General features: G+C 33.1%; 5 protein-coding genes across 10 annotated transcripts in view; 2 read left to right on the top strand and 3 right to left on the bottom strand.

The window, feature by feature from the left end:
• Window positions 1–13536, bottom strand: part of smog (G-protein coupled receptor 158 smog) — a 56106-nt gene extending 42570 nt beyond the window's left edge. For 5 of the 6 annotated variants that reach the window (XM_075297766.1, XM_075297768.1, XM_075297769.1 and 2 more), the window contains exons 1-2: window positions 13404–13536; window positions 11307–11941 (exon numbers count right to left, since the gene is read on the bottom strand). The gene's annotated coding sequence lies outside the window, so the exon portion shown is untranslated. The remainder of the gene's footprint in view (window positions 1–11306; window positions 11942–13403) is intronic. The other variant, XM_075297767.1, reaches the window with a different exon arrangement.
• A 989-nt stretch (window positions 13537–14525) lies between these two features.
• Window positions 14526–16545, bottom strand: Mon1 (vacuolar fusion protein MON1 homolog). Its single transcript, XM_075297765.1, has 3 exons — window positions 15882–16545; window positions 15471–15821; window positions 14526–15409 (listed from the first exon to the last, which is right to left on the bottom strand). The coding sequence occupies exons 1-3, from the start codon at window positions 16376–16378 to the stop codon at window positions 14776–14778; spliced, it is 1482 nt and encodes a 493-aa protein (XP_075153880.1). The 5' UTR covers window positions 16379–16545; the 3' UTR covers window positions 14526–14775.
• A 597-nt stretch (window positions 16546–17142) lies between these two features.
• mRpS2 (mitochondrial ribosomal protein S2) lies at window positions 17143–18218 on the top strand. Its single transcript, XM_075297764.1, has 2 exons — window positions 17143–17295; window positions 17356–18218. The coding sequence occupies exons 1-2, from the start codon at window positions 17271–17273 to the stop codon at window positions 18123–18125; spliced, it is 795 nt and encodes a 264-aa protein (XP_075153879.1). The 5' UTR covers window positions 17143–17270; the 3' UTR covers window positions 18126–18218.
• Window positions 18136–19600, bottom strand: LOC142227305 (uncharacterized). Its single transcript, XM_075297762.1, has one exon. It carries the CDS (start codon window positions 19503–19505, stop codon window positions 18213–18215), a length of 1293 nt encoding a protein of 430 aa, XP_075153877.1. The 5' UTR covers window positions 19506–19600; the 3' UTR covers window positions 18136–18212.
• A 2574-nt stretch (window positions 19601–22174) lies between these two features.
• msl-1 (male-specific lethal 1) lies at window positions 22175–24967 on the top strand. The gene is made up of 3 exons (XM_075297760.1): window positions 22175–22952; window positions 23015–23484; window positions 23543–24967. Exons 1-3 carry the CDS (start codon window positions 22406–22408, stop codon window positions 24455–24457), a joined length of 1932 nt encoding a protein of 643 aa, XP_075153875.1. The 5' UTR covers window positions 22175–22405; the 3' UTR covers window positions 24458–24967.
• Window positions 24968–25268: the final 301 nt, after the last annotated feature.

Genomic DNA, 25268 nt, shown 5'->3' with positions numbered 1-25268 from the left:
ATTATAAGCACAATATGACTTCATTGAAAAGTTTTTCGACTTTTGGCAAAGGAAAAAACTTTATATTATAGAAATGCGTCTTCTATGCTAAGCAAAATTTGAAATCTTTGACCTCAGGACAATATATTTTTTTCAATGTAAATACACAAGATCACCCATTCATCTGAAAAAATACACAATATACAAAATGGTAAAAAAATAAATACCCACCACCATGAATCAAGTATAATAGTTTACTATGAAAACTCTTCGTCGTAGTGGGTTACTTGATAATATATAGAATTGTAGGGGGTTTGATGACAAATCTTCTCCCAAACGAGCCAGGTCCCGAAGACAAACTTTAAAGATTCTACCTATGAAGACCAGATAAGATTCTGGATTTATGAGAACCAATTTTGTTTGAAGCAATTTTCATGATCAGTGCGCCTGCTGTACCCTGAAAGAAGTGTTTTCTTTTTTGAGAAACGTAATTTTAGACAAGCAAAGTTTTCTTTTGACACAAATTTTAGAGACAATCGTTGAATAAACGAAAACACTTTATAAGAAAAAGAAATTTCGTTTGTCTAAAATTTTATTATAGATTACTAATTTCCAGCAAATCGGATAAAAACTACGGATTCTAGAAGCCCAAGAAATAAAGCCGGGAGATCGGTGTATATGGGGGCTATACCAAAACATGGACCGATAGGCACCATTTGCTACTCACATACTTGTGATCTTAAAATACCTCCAGATTTTCAATTTCAAACAAATCGGCCAGAAAATATAGTCTCTAGACGCCCAAGAAGTAAAAATCGAGAGATCAGTCTATATGGGGGTTATACCAAAAAAAATGGACCGATATACCTCAATTTCGGCACTCTTATTTGTGGTCTAAAAATACCTCTAGATTTCGAATTTCAGGCAAATCATGTAATAAATACAGTTTATTGTAGCTCAAGAATTTCAGACAAAACGAATAGAAAATATAGTTTCTAGAAGCCCTAAAAGTAAAATCGGGATATCGGTCTAGATGGGGGCTATACCAAAACATGGACCGATGAGCACCATTTTCGGCACACCTTTTTATGGTCCTCAAATACCTCTATATTTCCAATTTCAGGCAAATTTGATAAAAACTACGGTTTTTATAGGCCCAAGACTACAAATCGGGAGGTTGGTTTATATGGGAGCTATATCAAAACATGGACCGATACGAACGATTTTCGAGACACCTCCTTATGGTCCTAAAAGACCTTTAGATTTTCAATTTCAGACAAATCGGATAGAAAATACTGTTTCTAGACGCCTAAGAAGCAAAATCGGGAGATCGGTCTATATGGGGGCTATAATAAAACATGGACCGATACGGACCATTTTCGACACATCTCTTTATGGTCCCAAAATACCTCTAGATTTCCAATTTCAGCAAATTGGATAGAAACTACGATTTCTATAAGCCCAAGACCCAAAATCGGGAGGTCGGCTTATATGGGGACTATATTAAAACCTGGACCGATATAGCCCATCTTCGAACTTGACCTGCCAGCAGACAAAAGTCGAGTTTGTGCAAAATTTCAGCACGATTGCTTGATTATTGAAGACTGTAGCGTGATTACAACAGACAGACGGACATCGTTATATCGTCTTAGAATTTCTCCCTGATCAAGAATATATATACTTTATATAGTCGGAAATCGATATTTCTATGTGTTACAAACGGAATGACAAACTTATTATACCCCCGTCACCATTCTATGGTGGTGGGTATGAAAAGATATTGTCGTGTGGCCAAAGATTTCTTGTCTCTAAAATACGACCTATACTCACGGTTGCCACAGTTGGTAGAATTCTACCAAAAATGGAAGATTTTTTACTGTTTGATAGATTGGTAGTATTATTGATATTTTGGTATATTTTTCCAAATATTCCTCTCCAACTAAAAGGTACTTCACAAATTTTCTATAAAAAATAAAATTTTGACAAAATTTTCTATAGAAATAAATATTTGAGAAAATTTTCTATAGAAATAAATTTTTGAGAATATTTTCTATAGGAATAAAATTTGTACAAAATTTTCTATAGAAATAAAATTTTTATAATATTTTCTATGGAAATAAAATTTGGACAAAATTTTCTATAGAAATAAAATTTTGTAAAATAACATTTTTTTATTTGGTAGGTTTTTGCTAAAAAATTCTCCAAATTTTGGTAGATTATTTTTGGCTCGAATGGTAACCGTGCTCAAAAAAAAGTGAACCCTCTATTTCACTAAAGCCAATTTAACTTTATTTTAGTTCATGGAATTATTATGTTTGGAGAGAGTTTCCTTTACTCTAATAATCTTTTGCGTACGTTACATAAATTAACTATAAAACGATTGACAATTATACACAAATGAAGTATAAAGATTTACTAAATTCGTACTTCTCACTAAATAGTTCATTATTTCTTTAAATTTATACATTTTACTACAAATGCTCCCATCTTGAGATTCGGACATTCTTGAAATGTTGAGCTTCAATTTTTTCCTTCAAACTACAAAATCTTTAACAAGTGAAAAAATTAATTATCTTTATGTTTGTCTGATATCAATGCAAGCTGGTTTAATGTCCAAATAATTTAAACTACATATTATTACAATATTTATTTGAGCTTATTGGACAAGAAGATTAAGGGAATTGATACTATTAAGTTACTGAAAAGAAAATGCCAGATACCAATCTCGCAAGGCTGACTATACATATGGTTAATACACATTTCCATAGTCTTTAGTGGCATCTGGCTGTATGAGATGATTCAATTTGGGTCTTTTGTGTTAATTCCTTATGAAAATTACATACGAGAATTATTCTTCCCAAATTGAACCACCACTGTGCATCACCTTTTTGAAATAAATTTGACAAATATAATTTTCCTCTGTTGGTTCCCTTGTTGATTAGTCAACACAATGTTCACTGAAAAAACAGTGAACCCACTAGGAAGAAAAATTTCGGTTAATTTTAGAAAATTTTTAATATTTTTAGAAAATTTTAACTAAACAGTATAACAAACGCTGGCATCACGCCGATGCCATTAAAAAAGGAAATATTTTTGGACAAATTCAAGAAAATTTATTAGACATAAATAAGTTTTTTCATTGTTAAAGAAAATTTTGTAGTTTGAAGGAAAAAATTGGAGTTCAAAATTGTCTAAAGACATTCTTGCAAATTTGAACTCCAAGTTTTTCCTTCAAACTACAAAATTTTCTTTAAAAAGTGAAAAAACTCAGTTATGTCTAATAAATTTTCTTGAATTTGTCGAAAAATATTTACTTATTTTTATGACATCGGCGTGATGCCAACGTTTGTAATACTGTTTAGTTAAAATTTTCTACAAATAATCAAAATTTTCTAAAATTAACCGAAACTTTTCTTCCTGGTGGGTTCAATGTTTTTTGATTGTAGAATTCCAAATTCGCACCAGACTTGAAGTACAAATTAGGCTATGGATCCATTAAAAATTCATAATAATCAAATTTAAAGATGATTTTAATAATATTGAAATGTATTTTATACCAATTTTTATTGAAAGATTTGTCGAATTTCGGTAAAGTGAAGATACTTTTAATTTAACGAAATCTTAATTTAAAGAAATCTTTAAACTGATTGAGATAGTGAATCTTTGATGAAAAAGCTTCAAATATAGGCATATTTTGCATCTTTGGTTTTTACTTTGAAAGGTCTGTTATAATTTGGAAAAGGTCTGTTATAATATCCGAAAAAGAGAATGAAAGTTCGATAAAAGATATAACTATATAGAGCCAAGATATATAGAATAGATAGCTCCGTAAAAACTTTCTTTATATTAAAGAAGCCGTATGTTTAACTCGGAATTAAAAATCCATAAGGGAAAATCAAAATCATGAGCTATTCATGGGTATATAAACGTCAGTTTTAAAATTCAAATTATAACACTTTCAAGTAAAAACTCTAAAATACCACACCCTAAATAAATCTTAACCAATATTTGATACTTTAATATAAAAATGTTTTTTGTAACGTTATTTTCAAAGATGAAAATCTTAAATTTAATTGAAAAAAAAAATTGTTGTTAACTTGTTACTTAATTTTTTAAAGGAATTTATGATATTGTTTGAAATTAGTTCAATTTTATGTTTCTGGTACCATGCCTACACATGTCCTTTCTGTGCATACAAAAATGTTCGAAGTATTGTAGAGAATACCATGTACTGTGATGGCTTCTATGGTAAGTGATTAAATTGTTGTTTATGTTTATACGTGTGTGTATGAATACATATGTGTGGGTGCGAGCTGACAAATTATTCAATTAATATTAATATCTCATAATTTATAAGTGCCTTGCAAACAATGTTCAGTTTCCAGTTACCAGATAACACCAGCATCTAATACATCGTTTACGTATCCAGGGCATCGTCGTCTATGAATAGTTCTCTTGACAAAAATTAATTAAGCAACATCAGATTCTAAGATGAAGGGGATGATTTAATACTCGTCTAACAACAACAATTTTGGGGTTTTTATTTGTGGCTACCTTTTGTGGTTTTTTAATTAAAACATTTATTTCAGAAACTACAGCCTTTAGATTTTTCTATAGTAGTTTCATTTCGAGAGAAATATGCGTAAAAATTTAAAATATTTTTATGTATGAATTCGTTATTTCATTATTGGAAATGAAAAGCTTGCGAATTTCAAGTTGAAAATTTTTATTACCTTTGCTCATTCCCGGTTGGAAAATGTCGTGAGACTCCTGAATTTGTCGTGAATTATGCGTGAGCTAGAGGTGTGCGCATGAGTTAAATTTCACTCACGCACATTCACGAAGTAAAGTGTTTATTCACGCACGATACGTGTGATAGCCACTCACACTCACGCATATTCACGAAATGAAAATCAGTACTCACGCACGAACTACTATTTTTAAGACTCATGCTCAGGCACAATTCACGATAAATTCACGAGTCTCACGACATTTTCCAACCGGGAATGAGCAAAAGTAACAAAAGTTATAAACAGAATATAGTTCGACTGCTAAATTAATTTCAGTTAACATACGAGTAAGAATTAAATTTTTTCATGAGCGTTATTTTGCAGAAATTTTATTCTCGCACATTCACGAACAGATTTTATTTCTCACACACGACATATTTGTTTTAGTCTCATTCACGCACATTCACGAGAGTTGCTTCAGAATTTGTTCACGACTCTTGCTTCAGAATCGTGTCAATTTCGTGTCCTGCGCACACCCCTATTTAAAAGTAGTTCGTGCTTGAGCGTGCGTTTCATTTCGTGAATTTGCGTGAGTGGCTATCACACGTATCGTGCGTGAGCGTGAGTGAATAAACATTTTGCTTCGTGAATGTAAGTGAGTGTGAGTGAAATTCCACTGAGATATCAGGTTAGATGAAGCTTTTGGTGCAACCCTTATAAAGAGAATTGTCCAAGATAGTTTGGATAGTCTTCCGGGAATTTCGATGACGACGGGGTCGTTATATATTAGGAACTATATACACAGAAAAAAATATCACCATCATTTGTCCAATTAAAATTTTAATTCAATTTAAAAAAATTTGTCCAATTAAAATTTTAATTCAATCTAAAAAATATTTTTTAATTGACATTTCAATTAAAACTTAATTGGATCAGTTAATTTCGTGATTAAAGACAAAAAAAATATTTTTTCTGTGTAGGCTATACGATTTTCATAAATCCTGTCCGTTGGGACAATGTTACTTTTCCACAAGTTGTTGAAAACATTTTTTTTCTTGGAAAAGCATGTAGGGGATAAAATGGAGCATTACATTTTGTTGTTTACAATCGGAAAAGCTATGTCCTGGCTAAAAATTGAACAATTGGTTCCAAGGTAGATGTGAGTCACCGGTTTTGGTTTTGGTTCGGTGCCCCAGAAAGCTTTTGTGAGTAATGTTATCTCCCCCAAACATGTTTCAAGAGCAAAATGTTATTTTTGGACGATGAACATGGAACATTTTTGTAGCAAAAATTTTGTTTTCTCGGCAAGCCATATTTATGGTTGCATTCCTGAGACGAATGGAGTAAATGAAAAATTGCCATTCGGAAACAAGACATCGTTCTTTCTTCATCCAAATTATACCTAGCACTAATTATAAGATTAAGTTTTTCTTGAGTTAGGTTTCCATAAATTTTCAGCAGTTGGAAATTGGACTTTCGATAGAAATTTTGTAACAAATATATAATAAAACTTAAGCTAGAAACGTCCAATGGAATTTCCAGCATAGTCCATACAGACACACACCCTCATAAAATAACTTTGTCTAGTAGTATTGATAAATATTAGTTTGGTTTTTATTACCTTCGTTTATTTATGTTTGATGAAGAATAGAAAAACAATGCGAGGAATTGGGAATGGAGATATGGGGTGGTGATAGTTTTAATGAGAAGAACGCACATCATCAAAGTAAACCTATATTTTGTTTAGTTCCGAAATTACTTTGCAAATAGAGCAAGCATTCATTTAGAATGTTGATATGACCTAATTCTCTGGGTCAAAAAAGCTATAACACTCATTAACGTCAATATCTTTCTTACTATTTTGTCACAATTTGGAAAATATTAAATTCAATTTGTTATATGTTGACTTATTTATTAAATTCATTTAATAACGTTAGAGTAAGTTAGGTAAAATGTCTGGCTTTTGTTACACATAATAAAGTTTTTTTTGGGGTTTGACGAAAATTGCTGATTCAATAATTTTTTAATTGAAATGTCTTCAATCAGTTAAAACAATAATTTTTTCAATAAAATTTTAATTGACAATTCGTTTTTTTTAACGATTCAAGTCAAACCCAATTTTTTGACATAAAATTCAATTAATGGTTTAATTAAACCAACTAATTGATTTCGTAACGACTCAAATAGTTGAAAGTTAATTTATATCGGTAATAAATTTCAATTACAAAGTTATATGTGCCGAAAATCTCAGTTAATATTGATTGTAATAAAAGAAAATAAGCGAACTTATGCTTCCCACCACGTGTTTATTTGGAAATTTTTTACAAATTGATTACCATATTAATTGAATTGAATTTTTAATTGAGTTTTATTAGGATTTGATTAAATAATTAATTGAATCAGTTTGGAGTGCCGGAACTACTTGTGTAATCATAAGAAACAGTATTATGGGCACACAAAAGAAAATTTCATTAGATAGGTACATACCAGACTTTCAAAGTTCTCATATACAGAATAAAAGTTTTCTGATTCAATCACGAAATTAATTGTTAACTATTTAATTGAAATTCCTTCAACCACAAAAACAATGGAATCAATCATAGAATTAATTAGAAATTAAAAATATCCTTGATTAAACCAATTAAGGTTTGGTGGACACTCAATTAATTTCTTAATTGGTTCAATTAAAAATTTATTAGATGTTTTGCCACAAAACTCAATTAATTTTTTAATTATTTATTTATTAATAATTATTTAACCTTTATATGAAGTTTTTTTTATACATTTTAATACGATTTAGCACTTTCTGTGATCTTTTTTGGGTTTTCTTTGGAGTTGAACCAAAATTTTATGATTCCAACGTAATTTTTTCCAAACAGAATATTTAAATACATATGTTTTTAGTTGGAAATATTCAATTCAATTTAATTAAAATTTTAATTGCGATAATTTTAGTTAAAAAAGTAAAAAATGTTCAATATTTTCTTAATTGACTGAATTTGATAGAAAAAAATATTTGTATCAGTTAATTTTTAAATTGATTATGTTTTTAACTTCAATCTCATTTTTAATTGCAAATATTTTGGTGATATTTTTTCTGTTTCTGTATTAAATGAATGAGGTGACCATTTCCAAACACGTTTTTCTTTTATGCTTCGTTAGTCTGGTTTACCTATAGTTGTATCGAAACACAATATACATCCAGAAAAAAGTGAATCTACCATGAAAAATAATATAGGTTCATTTAAGAATATTTTAAATACACGCCATTAAAGTAAGCAAAAAATAATTAAAATAACAATAATTTTCTCACTTTTGGCAAAATTTAACTAAAAACAGCTAATGTAAAATAAAATAAAAAAATTAAATTGGCTATAGAAAATTTCATAGATTTTTTTCTGAGGGTAAATAAATTACACTCAAAAAATTTTGTTACTCGTAATAGTAATAAAAAAGTCTGCAGTTTTTGTTTGCTGAAAAAGGGAAAACAGTAGCATGTAATTGTTTCAGCAAACATCCGTTAGTTGAAAAAGCAAACATTTTTTACTGCGGAAATAGCAAACAACTAATACTGAATTAGCAAACGTGTTTGCTATAATAACTACAAATGTTTGTTGGCCAATTTGTTTATCAATATTTTGATTAACTTTTAATACTATAACTTCTACATTTATTATATGTATGAAATAAATTGAATTCCATCAAAGTCAATCAAAGAGGTGTGAGCAGTTGAGTTCTACTATTGTCCAGGTTTTATTTTCGTTTGTTTTTTCATATATACGCGAATAAAACAATACAGTGTTAAGGCAATCTGCAATGAAAAGAAGTAAATAAACAAATCATAAACAAACCAAGCAAAAATTTATAGGAATTGTATTGAGAGGTGTCAACTAAGATGGTCAATAAAAAGGGTGCTTTTTGCAAAATATCAAAGTAATTCATACTAAACGCATTAATTATTTTTATAAGACGAACTAAGCATTATTGCGCAAAAATAGTAATGTTATAATGTTATTCTGCTTTTGATACTCACCTTTAAGGTTAAGCTTAACAAGTCCGCTATATTCGAGTTTAGGTTGGGGTAGGTATAATGGTAGCCCGTTATTTCAGGCTTACTATTCAGGCCATTGTGGTACCACATTAGTGAACTTCTCTCTTATCACAGAGTGCTACTCGATTCCATAATTAGCTCAATGACAATAAATCTTCTTTTAATAGCCCATTACGATGAAATCTCTTGGAGAAACTTTCAAAAACTCAGAAATGTCACCAGCATTACTGAGAGGGAATAATCTACCGTTGAAAAACTGTTTGTTCCAAAGCGAGATTGAACCCATGGATCTGTGTATGAAAGGTGAGCACCTAGTGGCTTCCTTTTTTTCCAAATCTAGAAATTCTTAAAACAATATATGAATTTGCAAAATTTCTTTAATTACAAATAATATTTACTTACCAAAAATAACCTCCACATTAAAAGAAACTTTGGAAAATATACACACTTTACCAAACCAACACAATTTAAATATTTATATCGAATAGTTTAATTTTCCCGGCTAATCTTGTTTGTACCAAATCCGATGCTCCTGACGATGTTGACATTTGATACAATGGCGCTGGTGTTTCGATAGGTTAAGTGGGAGCCATATGTATCAGGCTCACTTAGACTACACAGCGGTGAACTTCTCTCTTATCACTGAGTGCTACCCGATTCCATGTTAAGCTCTATGACAAGGGGGCTTCGATGGTTCAATATTCGAAGAACGCCATCAACCCAGCGCCGAATCAATAACTGGATGGATGGATGCATACTTTCTGCTTTATTATAAAACAAACATCCAATCATTTATCTCAAAAAATATAAATTTTTCTTTATATATAAAAATACCAGAATTTTTTATAAACATATAGAGTCCTTTAGAAGATCTTCATCTAGTTTGGTTTTGCTGTGGCCGTTATTGCACGTGAAATAAAATAACGCTATTGTAGATATATAGATCATATATTAAAAAGGGCGACTTGTTTACAAATGTTATTGCATAATCAAAAACCACTAATTGTTTTTTAGAGGTTCAATGTGTACCATTCGACTATTATGGACTTACTTCAGCAGCAATTCTATTATCAGGTAGACCATAGCTAATTTATACAAATTTCAAGAAACTACTGACTTTTCAGAAGTAAATGCGCTGTTCCAAAGTTGCTGTTTCAGCAAAAAAAAAAAAACTGCTAAAACTGCATTATTTTGTTGCTATTAACAGTAATCTTTTTTCTGAGTGTAGTTTTCGCTGTAACCATAAATTCGTTATAACCGTGTATGTTATAAAAGTAATCGTTGGGGCCTGACAAACTTTACGTTTTAGCCGGAATATGTTATAAACATAGTACACTGTACCAAATATTTTTTACTTATAATGTATGCTCATAGGATAAAACCGGCTGTTAATAGCAAACACTGACTTCTGTTTTTCAGCGGACGAAAAAAGTTGATATTTTGGAACAGCTGAAAGTCAGCAGTTTCCTGAAATTTTCTGCTGATCCAAAAAAATAATAAATAAATTCACTCCGGTCTCTCTGATAAGAGAATTACTGTTGCAATTAGCCCAAACCCTCCGTATAGTACACACTGGACCAAAAGAAGCTTTAAATATTAAAAACAATTGGTAGTTTTTAATTATGCAATAACAATTGTCAACAAATCGTCCTTTTTAATATACGACCTCATATTTTTTCTTATTTCAACACACACAAAAATTTGCTATTTCAACTAACAGATTTTTGGTGAAAAAACTACCTGGACTGCTTTCCCTTTTTCAGCAGTCAAAAACTGCTGTTTTAGCATACTGTTTTGAATAACAACATTTGTTGAGTGTACAATATCACATACAGTAATCCCTCGATTTACGTCGTGATTGGTTCCGGAATTTGACGACGTTAATCGAAACGACGTAAACCGAATTGAAAATTGCTCATACTTACTCCTAAGTCCATTTATGTATGTATGTGCGTGTACATAATAAAAAACTTCAAAAATAAAAGTAATTCAGTAATTTCGGTAAGAATTTCAGAAAAAAATGTTTCGATGTCATCATCGTTGATACTTATTTTACTTAAGGAAGGCGTTTCTGATAAAGTGGGCAAAAAATCGAAGACGTAAATCGAATGGCGACGTAAATCGAAGTTTGATGGAACAAAAAATTTGACGACGTAAATCGAAACAACGTAAACCGAGACGACGTAAATCGAGGGATTACTGTACACACATTGGTAACACACCCCAAAAAAGGTGAACCCACCATAAAATTTAAAAAAAAAAAAATGTTAGCCAAAATATTGATACAAATGAATTAAAATTTTCTGTAAAAATGCAGGGAATTTAGTAAAAACATTTTTTTCTGTCAGTTAAGCCTGTTTCATATTTTGAGGAAAAAATCTAATTTTTGATAATGTATGAGCAGAACTTAAGTAAAATGTGATATTTTCTATCTATGAATTTTGAATTTAGTAAAATTGTATACTTCTTGTTCATTAACTTATTTCTAAGGATTGTCTGCGGAGGACGTAAATGATAGTTAGAATAACAAATAACTAAATACGAACCTATTTTTCTGCGGCAATTATTGATTCCGTAAATGACAGCAATTGGTCGCTCTTTTGCGATTTGTTTTGTTTGATAGTTCCGCTTAGGTGACTTAAAAGGATTTCTATCCGGTTTCGTGCTCACTGCATAAGATGAGGGGTTATAGCTGATATACAACGAAATAAACGTTGACCACGTTGATATCTCTGATGTCGTACCGTAGAGAAATTTAATTATTTACATCGACACGAATACCCGTGGTTATTTTATAGATTTTTATACGCACAATGTTTATAAATACTCTGTAGTAGTTAAAATTCCAAAAAAGTTTCATTTTGACTTTTGAGCCATTTATAAATCTTCACTGTTCACTACGAGTAGCAGCATATCATCAACAACACGATAAACATACATATGGGGTAACATGTTCGATATTCTTGTCCGGAACTAAAAACGACACTTTGTTTTGAAGCTTTGTATAATAACCATCGTTAGGTATTATTTTAATAGAAAGTGAGGTAGTCCAACAACGGTGTAGCAACAATGACGATGACGGTAACAACTCTAGTGGGAGTTTATACAATGTACTCACATAGAACAGCACAATAACAACAACAGTAATAATTTGATACAACCACAATTTGAAAACAGGCGGCTAAAAGGACACAGAGAGAGTTATAGAATGCGGGAGAGTAGAAAATATAAAATTAATGTCAAGGTATAAAGCTTTTTCCACTTAAGAGCCTCACTCAATTTTTATTCGGATGAGAGAGACCTGAAATATTTCGTGCCAGTGTTGCCATTGCATTATATTAACCCAACATTTTTCGCTATTTCTGCACCGATAAAAATGTTAGCAGACACAACTTGTATGCATTAATTTTCTTTGGTTTATATTTTCAGGAGATCTTGTTATGAGCTCGAAAAAAGCACCAGGTGTTTCTTATTAGAGAAAATATAAACAATCCATAGCATTGTTTTAAAAAAACATTCGTAGCTATGCATTATGTATAGCAAAATTTTGCTACATGTGTATACCGGGGGCTTAAGGAATGTATGGCAAAACTTTTATGCTACGAAAATTCTCGGCTAACGTTGTAAGCTCCCTCTGAGAAATATTTATATGTAAAAAAAGTAGTCGCCTACCGACAGTCGCTAGGGTTGTGCTTTCACATTATAGATCACTATGACCATCTTGATGAAATTTCTTTGGCATGCCGCTAATACAGTTTCTCACATGTTGCTTATGGAAGTAACATTTCATAAATGCGAAATACAGTTTGAGATTAGCCCTTCGCCTAAGTATATAGATAACGATGATGAAACGAAATTATCGTCGAAAAATATATTTGATGTGATAATTTTATTGTCGTTGTCCAGTTACTCTAGTAACTTATTGTGTGATAAATGTAATAACTTCCTAACGGACAGATTTTGCCGATGGAGAAAGACAGCAGCTACATGTGTCAAATTGAAATGTTACAGATGAGCTTTTCGTTTTAAGTTAAGGAATCCATGAATAACAGCTGCAAATATTAAACTCACTCACACACACATACACACACATTCGTACTCACAATCATTTTTCTTGAAACACACCAAATTATTTGTATTTAACAAAAAGCCAGATACATGCAGACACTCTGCACACTCCCTTTTATATTCTAAGGGTGCGTGCAAGTGTGTGTGTGCGGATGTGTGTTTGTTGTAAAGATACCTACATAAGTATGTATTTAAGGATATATCATCATATCGATGTATCTATGCAAGCGCTAATCCTTATCACACCGAAAATAGGCTATAAACTAGGACTGCCCTTAATTTTCTTAGCTTAGACATAGTTTAGTTTTAACAAATGTAAACGGAAATTTTCGTTAGCACACCACATAAAATAGCCACAATGATATTCCGAATTAAAACAAGTACTCTAAACACACGACCCACACCACTAGCACACTAAACGTAAAACACTCAAAACCAGAATTTTGAAAAATGCGTGGTTTTCCAATTTTTTCACTTCACATTTGTTGTAGTTTCAACAATTTGGCCACCGTTCAATAAGCATTTTCACAAATATATATTTTTTTCGTATTTTTAATTTCAAATTTAGATTTTACTTCTTTTAATTTTTAAACATATGTATATATTTTTTGCTTTTTTTTGTAGCTATTATAGGTATATCCTTCGCACTTGGTTTAGTTAATTCTTTTTATTGTCGTTCCTTGCTTCAGTAGTCAACCGTATTGTTGTATATCCTAAACTCAACTGACAGGATGCGAGTACTACTCTTGCAAAGGACGAACGAAGCTTGTGTTAGTAAAGCTTTTCTCATTTGCACGGTTATTATATGCCTGTGTGAATGTACACAGTGTTTCGAAATGGTAATTTTCGGTCACAATTCTGCGCCAAGCCCGCTGTGTGCCACTAATAAAAAATTTGCATGTTTAATTGATTCCATTAATTTTTTTAAGCCTTATCCTGTACTAGTGGGTCAAAATTGCCCAAACCAATTTTATATGAGTATATTTTTTGTATGAATTTTATTCTAAAGAACTAATAGATTTTAAAGCGCTGTTTGGCTGAGCCTTATAAAAAAAGTGTTAGTGTATTATATGAATAAATTTACATTGGGCAAATTTGACCCACTAATACAATATGCAGTATTTTTTAAGTACAGGATAAGGGTTAATCAAATCACAAGAATTACTTGAATAAATTAAATTTTGAATTGGGTCGAATGGTCGTTTAATTGGTGTCGGTGATTAGCTCCATCAATTCAGTGATTCAACTAAGACTTGATTGGATCAATTAATTTCGAGATTGAAATTAACAATTGTTTTTTTCTAACTTTGTTAGCGAAAGGTCGATGTTAACAATTGCTTACTTTCATGCCAAATAGTTCTAGGTCCATAAACGTTCGCCATTTTTGATTTGCAATATTTTTTAATGAAAACAATTTGTGTGGACAAGTCAAAAATTAAACTTTCCCGGTTATTCTTCTGTGTCCTGATTCATATTCCAAGTTCACCAATATTCCTGAATAACCCAAGTTCTAACCCACCGGCATTAATTGTATGTTTAAATTTGAATAACCTTTATTCAAATTTAGATAGCCAAAGTAATGATAGCAAAGGCTAAGGCTAGAAGGCTTTAGTCGTACTAAATAATACTATTACATTTTATTTTTGTCCTGATACATTGTTAAGTGACGCCTACAAATATACCAACGCAGATTGTGATTTACATAGCTTTCGTATATACACTTTATTTTTTTACAACAAATATTTTATTAATAGCTAGGTTTAATGTTAACATTTTAATTTACATCTCGGTATTTGACATTATTGTTATTACTTGCTAAACTACTACGCTTTATATCGTTTTTCAAGTGGCCTCTCTAATTGCATTTGCATATGGAAATAGTTATTTCTGCAAAGTTGGAGAATACTTTTTCAAATAAATATACTAAATAATTTAATGTGAGAGAAATTAAAATGTTGGATGTGTTTTTATAAAATAAGTATCATACTCCTTCTCAATCCATTTTATTAGTTTGTCGACATCTTTGGTAACAGAGCTTTTCTGTGTTAATGGATCGAATACGACAAACAATTCGTAGTACTCTGTTGACCATGCCAAAGCAACTTCATCACTTCTAGTTTCGAGTATTAGTTTTAATGGACGTCTACTATTTCGTACACGTTCCAATAGATCACAGTACAGTGCTTCTAAGCGTTCAAATTCGGGAAGCGAATTGTATGGCGCTACAATTTCCGAACAGAGAAGCTGGGCGGCGGATTTAGGCTTATACAGAAAATGTCTTAACTCTGGAATACCTATAGAGTTTAGCTGGTGACGTCCTGACAATTGAACTGCTTCGTTTATTGCTTCTATGCATTGTAAACGTTTCATTTTTTCTGTAATACATTTTTTAGCTTCGGATAGTGTGAAGAAGGCATCGCGGTCCACCGACAATAAGAGAAGGCACGCTGAGGAGTTTTCTTCAAGATAAGAAACGTGAGCATGCAAATAACCATTCATATCGAATTTCGGTAAACATATTGGTGTCCAATTTTCGGAAGTCTTAAATGATTCTGAGCTCTCTATTAAGTTTATTATAATCCTAAAATGACATGAACTATTTTAATCAAAAATTAACAATATGATTGGTACTGAATAAAAACCTTAAGTCTGTTTGGTGTATGGAATACTTTTTCATTTGGACCAATGATATTAGTCTATTTTGAGCTATCATTATCGCAAACACTAAGTTTTTAATTTTAGAGCAGTTCTCTTTGATGGTCTGTGCAATGGTAGATCGAACCGAAGCCTGCAGTGGCAGAATACGTATGGAATTGGTTAGGAATGCGAATACATTATTCGTTATCTTCTTACTGCTGTCGTTAAGTAGCAAATTCGTTATTAATCGTTCACTTCCTTCCAACAATCGCCGCAAATCGAAATTTTTACGCTGCCGGAATATTTTTGAGAGTTGGTTATATGTTAGGGTGGAAAGTATTTGGTTGTGTACGTCACTGAAAGAAAAAAAGAACAGTTTTTGATCACAATATCCATACAAGCCATTTGTTAATTACTTTAGTTGCATTTGTAGTTGCGAAACGCTCATACTAGTTCGGGATGCTGCAACGAATATCAAGTTGCTCTTAACCATGAACACGAACAATATACCTTTAGCTCTTATGGAGGTTACCACATCCTGGTTATTTTCAACAAAACTAACGAGTGCTTGTATAATTCCGAACAAAATCGCCAGTTTATCTTCATTCCCATGCAAAGAATATATCGGCTTTCCAGCTTCACTTAATATGAATATATGTTTTTTCTGTTCCCTCCAAGTGGGGTCCTGAGAAGCAAGGTTGTGATCAATTTCATTGATCTCATTATCTTTTTTTACGCTAGTGGGAGATCTACGCTCTTCCCCTACGTGTAATCTACACGAATTTCCATGCCCATTGCTCAAATTCTCTGCACTGCCCGTTTCGGAAACCTCACCATGATCGCAAGCATCAAAATATACAGTCGAATTAGTTGAGTTGGAAGACGCAGTGGGATCCAAATTGTTTTCTGCCATTTTAGCAATATTCTGCGCGATACATATAAAACTTGGAAACGTAACTGCCTTCTCCCCCGTTACTACATCAAAGCAACGCAAAACTATATGAATTGTGAGATCTAATTTTGTAAATTACTGTCTTTCGCAAAGCAATATATTCCTAGAACAATGACAACAACAGCTGATTTGCTTAATTTAGTAATCGATAGCTGTGAATTAATCAAATACTTTCGATTAGTCAATGTTAATTAAAGAAAACGTATCGTAAGCAGACTCTTTAGTGACATTATAACAAACGTCAAAGACACCCTTTAATTTAGTAACTTTGCGTGGTATATATTTTCCACAGTGACGGCGCTTATCCGATGAGTTTTAGATATCGTATACGACTATTTTCGGCATACCAGTATGAAGTGAGCGTCAAGATACAAATGTGACGAAGCCCTTATTTTTTTTGTTTGTTTTCTATGACATCTGTGAAAAATCATCACATCATCATATTTTTTCATCGTGTTAAAAATGTCGAATTTTGTACCAGAAATTGATGATTTTCGGAAAACATTAATTTTTTGTTTTCATTTGAAGAAAAGTGCTGTAGAGTCGCATCGAATGCTCTAGCAGAAGCAGTATGCAAAAGAAGGTTTTAATGATACAGAAATAATGATATACCTGGTAGGGCGGATTCTATGAAATGCCGTCAAATTCAAAAAAAAATATGTTTTTATTATAAATTAATGGGTATGCGAACCAGACTATTACCGATTTCGTCACTGAACTGAAAATCGAAATGTAATCGATTAAATCATAAACCATACCAATTAAAAAAACTTTCGTGATATTGAGTAACAGGAAGCGAGAAGTTTATTGTTAGGACTGTTAACCATTACTAGACCTGATAGCTCCTTTGACAATGTTAATGAATTCATTAAAATGTGGTATGTATGGTACGGTTTGAACGCAAACATTTCTAGTAATTATATCTTTATACCCTTTAGGGAGATTGTCGCTGTTTCTGCACAACGTTCGAAGACAATCTACGGCAACAGCTGCTGCAGCCTTAACTGATCCAGAAGATATTACCAATATTGAGCAACGTATTCTGAATCACCCAGACTACTTTCAAGTACATAATTTGTTTACCGTGAGGGATCTGTTCAATGCACGCGTTCACTATGGACACAAGGAAGGGTCTTTAGACGATCGCATGCGACCATATATTTACGGCCAGAGATTGGGCCATTTAATTTTCGATTTGGACAAAACGGCAGCCCATTTAAGAGACGCGTTGAATGTAGCAGCTCATGTCGCCTTTAGAGACGGCATCATATGTTTTTTCAATCGCAATGCGTTAAATGCTCATCTCGTAGAAAAGAAAGCTATGGAAGCCGGCGAATTTTCTCATACACGTTTTTGGCGTGGTGGTATCTTCACGAATTCCAATATCCAGTTCGGAGCTATAACCAGATTGCCGGATTTATGTATATTCTTAAATACACAAAATAATGTATTGACCCAGCATACAGCAGTTAGAGATTGTGCCAAAATGGCAATACCAACCATTGGAGTAGTCGATACAAACTGCAATCCAAATTTAATAACTTATCCCGTTCCGGGCAATGATGACTCTCCAGCATCAATTGAATTGTATTGTGAACTTTTCAAATCTGCTATCCTAAGAGGCAAGGAAAGGAGGCGCGAAATGCTGGGGGAAGCAGAACAGAAAAAACCTTCAGAGGAGAAAGCAAGGCGAAAAACGAAAGGCTGAGACAATAGACTTGTTTCCAATAATTTATTATTATTTTGTTTGTTTATTAATGAAAGTTAGTACACTACATGACAAAGATGTTGTAAATTAGAACTGGCTTATAGAATTCATAGTACCGCCTGAAACAAATCCCGGATACTTATTGGTACCTGCACCAAGAATTTTTCTTCCTGTAGACGAATAATCGCCACGCGGGATTTCGCCAAAGTTTCCATAGTTCTTGTACTGATCAATATTCACCTTCTTCGCAGGCCAGTCACTTTGATTTCCTTTCTTTAAAATGTACAATTGGCCTTTTTCTTCGTCGGGTTTGCTTGGAGATGGAACATAATGATCATACTTTTCTGCTAATCTTTGTTTATAAGCGGCGATTCTTTCTTGTGCATTTTGCAAACGGAATTTATCTTTTTCATCTAATTCACTTGGATCCTTCTTGCCCAATCTTTGAACAACTCGTTTTGCATTATAAAATTCTCTATTCTTAAACGGTTTCATGGCATCTCGATACTCTTTCCAATCACGTTTCCTTTCCTCAATTGATCCGCTAATTTCTACGCTGGGCTTGGGTACGAAAGGCTTGCGAATATTTGGAACGGGTTGAGTTTTGGGTAATGTGTTATTTTTGGATGGATTCAGTTTTACGTCTCTACGTTCTAAATTTGTTTTTTGTGCAGCATTTCTCTTTTCTGGAGGAGTCTTTTTAGAACTATTTTTTAGCTCATCCAGTAGTTGTTTCGCTCTAGTGTTGTTTCGGAATGGATTCTCGTCGATGGTTTTTTTCATCATATCTTTTTGGTCAAAAAAACTATCAGATTTAAAAAAGTTGTCGGAAAAGTTCCTATTTCCTCCAACATTAGAATTATTATCCATGAATCCAAAATCCATATCTTTCCTAAATCCATTGTTATTACATCTAATGTTTTGATTAAACGCATTGTTGTTAAACATGTCCATGCTTCTCATGTTACATTCAAAATCACCATTGTCAAAGTTATTGAAACCATTATTTCTAAACCCAAAATTATTTCTATATCCATTATTAAACCATCCGTTATTGAAATTATTCATATTGTTCATACCGTCTCCATTATTGAAATTATTCATGTTGTTAATACCGCCTCCATTTCGGAAACCACCATTTCCGTAGAATTGATTTCCATTCTGGTTACATACTCCTAGACTTAGTAATGGCGGTGGAAGAGGATTGACATTGGTACTATTGAAACTCTTGTTTTGGTTAGACTGCCTTTTCGGCTTTTTCTTATCTGAAGTTGAGTTTTTATCCATTGACTCCTTCTTCATCTTCCAATCTTTAAATGACATGGAAACCGTATCACCAGACATATTGGATGTTTTACTATCAACGTCAACTTTGGACATCTTTTAAATCAATATTTCTGTAATCTTTAATCTTCTTTCACTATGTACGTAAAATTGTTTGAGGAACTATTGCAGGGTAACGCACACTATAACAAATGTGGTAATTTTATCAAATAAGCATTCGATAACAAACCCCAATAAACACAAATGCAGTTCAATTTCTATATGAGAGTAAACTTTAAAGCGGACCTTAGACGGTCGGATAAACACTACGACAGAGGTTCGCCTATTTGTTGTGTGTTCGTTTAAGTTTTGCCCTTACACTGCACGAACAAATGTGATGACAACATGAAAAAATAAGAAGAAACATAAACAAACAATGAAATTGTACGAAGATTTATGGGTGAAACCATTTTTTTTTTTGAAAAAATGTAAGAAAATAATAAAAAAATCCTGGTATATGTGTCAAAACAATGATTCCTGAAGTAATCCACATTTAATATATTACAAATTACTTGATGAATTTCAAAATACTTGTCGCCTGGTTTCCCATTGATTGGAAGTGGAATTTTTCCACGTTTTTGCCACAATACTGGTTTAGATTTGTGTATTTCTTTAATTTTCAACCAGAATTGGCGATCCATCATTAATTTCATTGCAGAAATGCCTGTTTTTAATGTAAAAATAAATTTGTCTTTGATAATGTTTGTCGAACATCCCCTTACACTCAATGATTTGTACCACCCAACCAGAAAAAATCAAAGTTGTTTTGATTGATGATATGCCAACACGTCCCCGCGATAGCCGAACACGACCTTATACTATCGGATTTGTCGCCGCAACGTGTTGTGTCGCAGGGTTTATCCGACCGTATAAGGTGCCCTTAACCGTAATGGTGTTTTCTTTTCTAAAGGCCGGTATGCACCTCTAGCGAAATTTTCGGTAGCAAAAATTTATTTAAGTCTACAACAAAAAACAGGGCTGTGTACACAAATTTTAAACCAGCTAATCGCTTTTAAAAATTGTTAATATATGTTCCAAATATTCCTCAAATAAATTGTTTATTATTTACAGACCTTTTACGCACACAATGATTGTAATAAATTAAATGTTTGCTGCCAAAATATGCTTTTGACAACCCTGTTATTTTCATTAGAGGTGCGTACCAGCTTACGAAATTGAACGCTACCGAAAATTTCGTTAGCATAAATAGCAATGCATTTCTTATGGGAATGAAATTTTTCGCTAGAGGTGCATACCGCCCTTAAAAAAAAAAACAATGGACAATGAATTGTCTCCATTTTGTCCTTAAGGTAGGTATTAACTTGGAATTTAGCCGCTAAATCGAAAGTAGAATAAAATAATAACTATGGGGAAGAATGCAAAGCAACAATTGAAAATTTTAAAATATCAGTAACCATGAAAAATTGGGTATTTAAGTGTGATATTGCGAACTTAATATGTAATATATGTGATACTGCGAACTAATTATGTATTCAAAAAATGCTAAACAACATTCATTCGTGCCTTCCATATTTCTGTGCAATATACTTCTTTGTTATAAAAAGTCTACATATTTTACAAGAAAAGAAAACGCCATTACATTTAACACATCCTCGAATTGGCTGAACTGTATGCTAGAAGTTTAAAAATTAGTTGAAAGCGATTTGAGAAGACTTTGAGAACTACCGTTTATTGCGTCTTATGCGCTTTACAGACTATCAGTTATTCTGGACGGAATGTCGGTGTTTGTATCGATGTGTCGCATCGATACGCGTTAGATAACAAACACAGTCGTATCGATGCGCCACAGAAAGATTCTTTACAAACACCTACATTCCATGCGGAATAACTGATACTCTGTAAAGCGCATTACAGACTATACGTTTTTCCGGAATGTCTGTGTTTTTAAAGAACCTTACAGTGTGTCCAATCGATACGACAGTTCGTTGATGACTAAATAATCGTTAAATGTGTTATCGATCCCATAAATATGCAGCAGTATCGATTATGCCTTCGGACTTAACTTATAATTTGCACAATATATGGGATATGTTCGACACGTGCACTGTCGTCTGGAATAACTGATAATCTGTAATGCGCTTTACAGATTATCAGTTATTCCGGACGGAATGTCGGTGTTTGTAAAGAATCTTATGCGCTTTACAGACTATCAGTTATTCCGGACGGAATGTCGGTGTTTGTAGAGAATCTTACAGTGTGTCGGATCGATACGACTTGTCGGCGATGACTAAATAATCGGTAAATTTGTTATCGATCCCATAAACATTCAGCAGTATCGATTATGCCTTCGGACTTAACTTATAATGTGCACAATATATGGGATATGTTCGACACGAGCACTGTCGTCCGGAATAATTGATAGTCTGTAAAGCGCATTACAGTGTGTCGGATCGATACGACTTGTCGGCGATGACTAAATAATCGGAAAATGTGTTGTCGATCCCATAAACATGCAGCAGTATCGATTATGCCTTCGGACTTAACTTATAAGGTGCACAATATATAGGATATGTTCGACACGAGCACTGTCGTCCGGAATAACTGATAGTCTGTAAAGCGCATAAAGTGCATAACTTATAATGGTCAATATATGGGATATGTTCGACACGACCACTGTCGTGCGGATAAACGGGGCTATTATTTCCCCCGAACTACTTCATACACTTAGTCACCCTGTTGTTTGTCATCTTACTTTGTTATCGAAAATTAGCGACATTGCTTACTTTTCGTCCGGCTTCTAATTTTTCATCAAATATTGAATCAATTGTTTGTTAATTATCCGTGAATTTCAAAATATATTATTGCAATATATTTTATTACGGTAGAACGGTAGATAGGTTCTAAGAAGAAGGAGCTGAAAATTTTTGTATTAGAAGAGACGGTCAAAAAAAAAAAGAAAGCAAACAAACAATATTTACAGAAGGAACTGATGGAACATGGAAGGCAGCAATAGTACGAGTAGTACCAAGTATCAGGATCACGTTTATTGCCACACAGCACAAACTAAGGTCTATAATAACAACATGACGAGTGGCAGTGGGGGCGGTTCGACGCCCAACACAAACTCTGATGTTTTGGCGCTATTAAAAGAAAATAAACAATTAAAATCGATGATAATATTGCACTTAGACTTAATACAAGAACAAAGCGATCAGCTTATGGCTCTACGTGCACGAAATACGGCTCTAGAAAATAACATTCAAGAGCTACAAAGACAAATCCAGAAACAAATAAAAAGGGAAATTTCCTCCCTCCCCCCGCCCCCTTTGGCAAAAATACAATGCACAAATGCCCCAAGTTCTACCCAAACAACGAATGAAGTGAAAACATCGCCTGGTTCTCAAGGCATATCTAACGTAATTGGGGTCTGCAATGGAAAATTCATAAATAAAATTGTCCTTCAAAGGGTGTCTGCGGCGCGTGGAAGGCAAAGACCAGCTATCCAAGCAGGATTCCGTAAATGTTCCAGCACAATAGATTTGGGTATTTTTATTATCTTTAAGGAATGTTTATGTCAATGCTATTAACTATCTTTCAATTTATAGACTCGTTGGATCCTGATGATGATCAAGAAGATGACCATGAAGATGAGGAGGAAAATGAGGAAGAAATTATTGAAGATGTACAAGAAGATGTGGAAGATCTTGTGGAAATTGGCGAGTGTGTTGAAAACGTAGAAAATTCGGGTAACATTCAGTCACATTTAATAGATGAACTCTATGACACTGGTAATAGCACCGAGGACAGCAATGAAGTCTTAGCAGTACAAAGCAAACGGTTGAGATTGAAGCAGGCTGCCAAACAGTCCCAATCTCTCATAGTTCCGCGAGGAGCAAAACCAAGCGTATCACCCGCATCCACAACGACCAACGATGGTCAAACTTCATTTAAAGCTATTACACCAACCAGCAGTGCTGTTAGCCGTGGTAAACAAATGACCATAATGCGATGGCATGCACCCGACTACCATACAGACGAATCCGTAAGTTGTGATTCCACAGCAGAAACAGAAAAGGTATGTTATTGGAACAATCATTTAAAATTTTCAATTTAAATATATTTTTTCCATTCAGCGTTCAACGTCAGTCACATCTTTTTCTCCACCAAAGCCGTCAAGTAACACAAACGATTCCAAACGTTATCACCACACGCATGATTCACATCCCCGCCCCAATAAGGTTAGAAAATGCACATATATATCAACACCCCAGTTATATAGTACACGCGAGTGGGAGGATGAGCCTTTCAATTGTGATTATGATTTCGAAGTTCTCAAGTCTGAAATGAAATTGGCCAAAATGGAAAAATTGGAAATACCAAAATGGACTGAACATGAATTAACGCCATCGTATTGCATTGAGGGAACGGAAGATCTATCGGATGACACTTTCTCGAAAAGGCATGCTAAATTGGAAGTGGATGAAAAGAGGCGCAAGAAATGGGATGTTCAACAAATCCGTGAACAACGTCGCATAGAACGGCTAAAACGGCGGCACTGCAAAGACGAAATGCAGAACTCGCACGAATCAACCTCCCTAAACAGTTTCTATCCCACTACCGAGAGCATTCAAACAATTTGCTATGTGCAAGACTTGCCTGTACAAGCATTCGGAGAAATGATTCCTAAAATATCGGCAACCTGTGGAGACCGCAAAGATTTCTTATTACCTTGGTTAGATAAAGCACAAATTCACAATATTGCTGATAACAATAAGAAACCTACGGTAGCTACATTAGATTCCTTAGGGGAAGTTATGACTTCTTCCCAGACTCAGAACCAAATGTTGAATTCATCATTTGTGTTGCTAAAAAAGCGTAAAAGACAACAAAGTTCTACTTTTGGTATTTCCCACCATACAACAAGGCAACGTTTAAATAAATCATCATCTGCAACGATCTCAATACCTGTCAGTAATCCCAATGTTGTCAATTCTACATCTATTGTTGCATCATCTAACTCAATCTCTAGTAATAATTCAAACACTTAAATGTACATCTATCCTTTTCGTTAATAACTGTCATTGGAAGCACCGGTCAAAATTTTTTAAAAAATGGTATGATATATAGGTTTGAACTTTTTTAGACTTTTTGTTAAGGCTTAAAATTGTAACAATAGTATTTTTATATAAAAGTAGCGAAGATTCTTATGATAGATTCTTACAATCGCCGGAATAATATTTTTACCTTTTTTCTAACTGTCAATGTTAGTTTACGTACATCTATGATGTACTAAGCCGCATTTTTAATTTGTGTGGCAATAACTTATTTTCGAAACAGGTTATAGTCATATGATGAATAGAAATGGCGAAATTCAAATTCCATGTTACTAAATGCTGGTATTTACAGTTCTTAAAAAAATCTAAAATGTTTCGATTTTAGAACTATAACATTAAAATGTTGGCATGTACTCAGTGTGTATCAATTGCATTTGTATATACTTATTTTCAAAACTTCATGTTATAATAGTCATTGAAATAAATATCAAATAGAGAGTTGTATACCATGTGGTTTTATTTTCCTCTTCAAATAATCCCCACGCTCAAATTTTTCTGTTGCAAATATGCTAAAATGGTATAAAGTGAAAAATGGAAAAAAGTTCCAAAAATGCAAAGAACTCAACAACGAAGTTTAGTTTTGTAGAAACAACCAACACATATTAATAATATGTTTTGCTTGCGTAAAAATACCCATTTTTTAATTTTAGCAATGCGTTTTTGTGCATCTTAGGAACATTTGAGTAGTGGAATAAAGTATACAAATAACTTTTTGGGAAGAAAGGAAAGGGAACTTGTATAGGTT

This window comes from Haematobia irritans, chromosome 2 (genome assembly GCF_050003625.1).
Source record: "Haematobia irritans isolate KBUSLIRL chromosome 2, ASM5000362v1, whole genome shotgun sequence".
Classification (NCBI taxonomy): Eukaryota; Metazoa; Arthropoda; class Insecta; order Diptera; family Muscidae; genus Haematobia; species Haematobia irritans.
The sequence above is the reverse complement of the archived record's forward strand: the minus strand, read 5'-3'. Positions and strand labels throughout refer to the sequence as shown.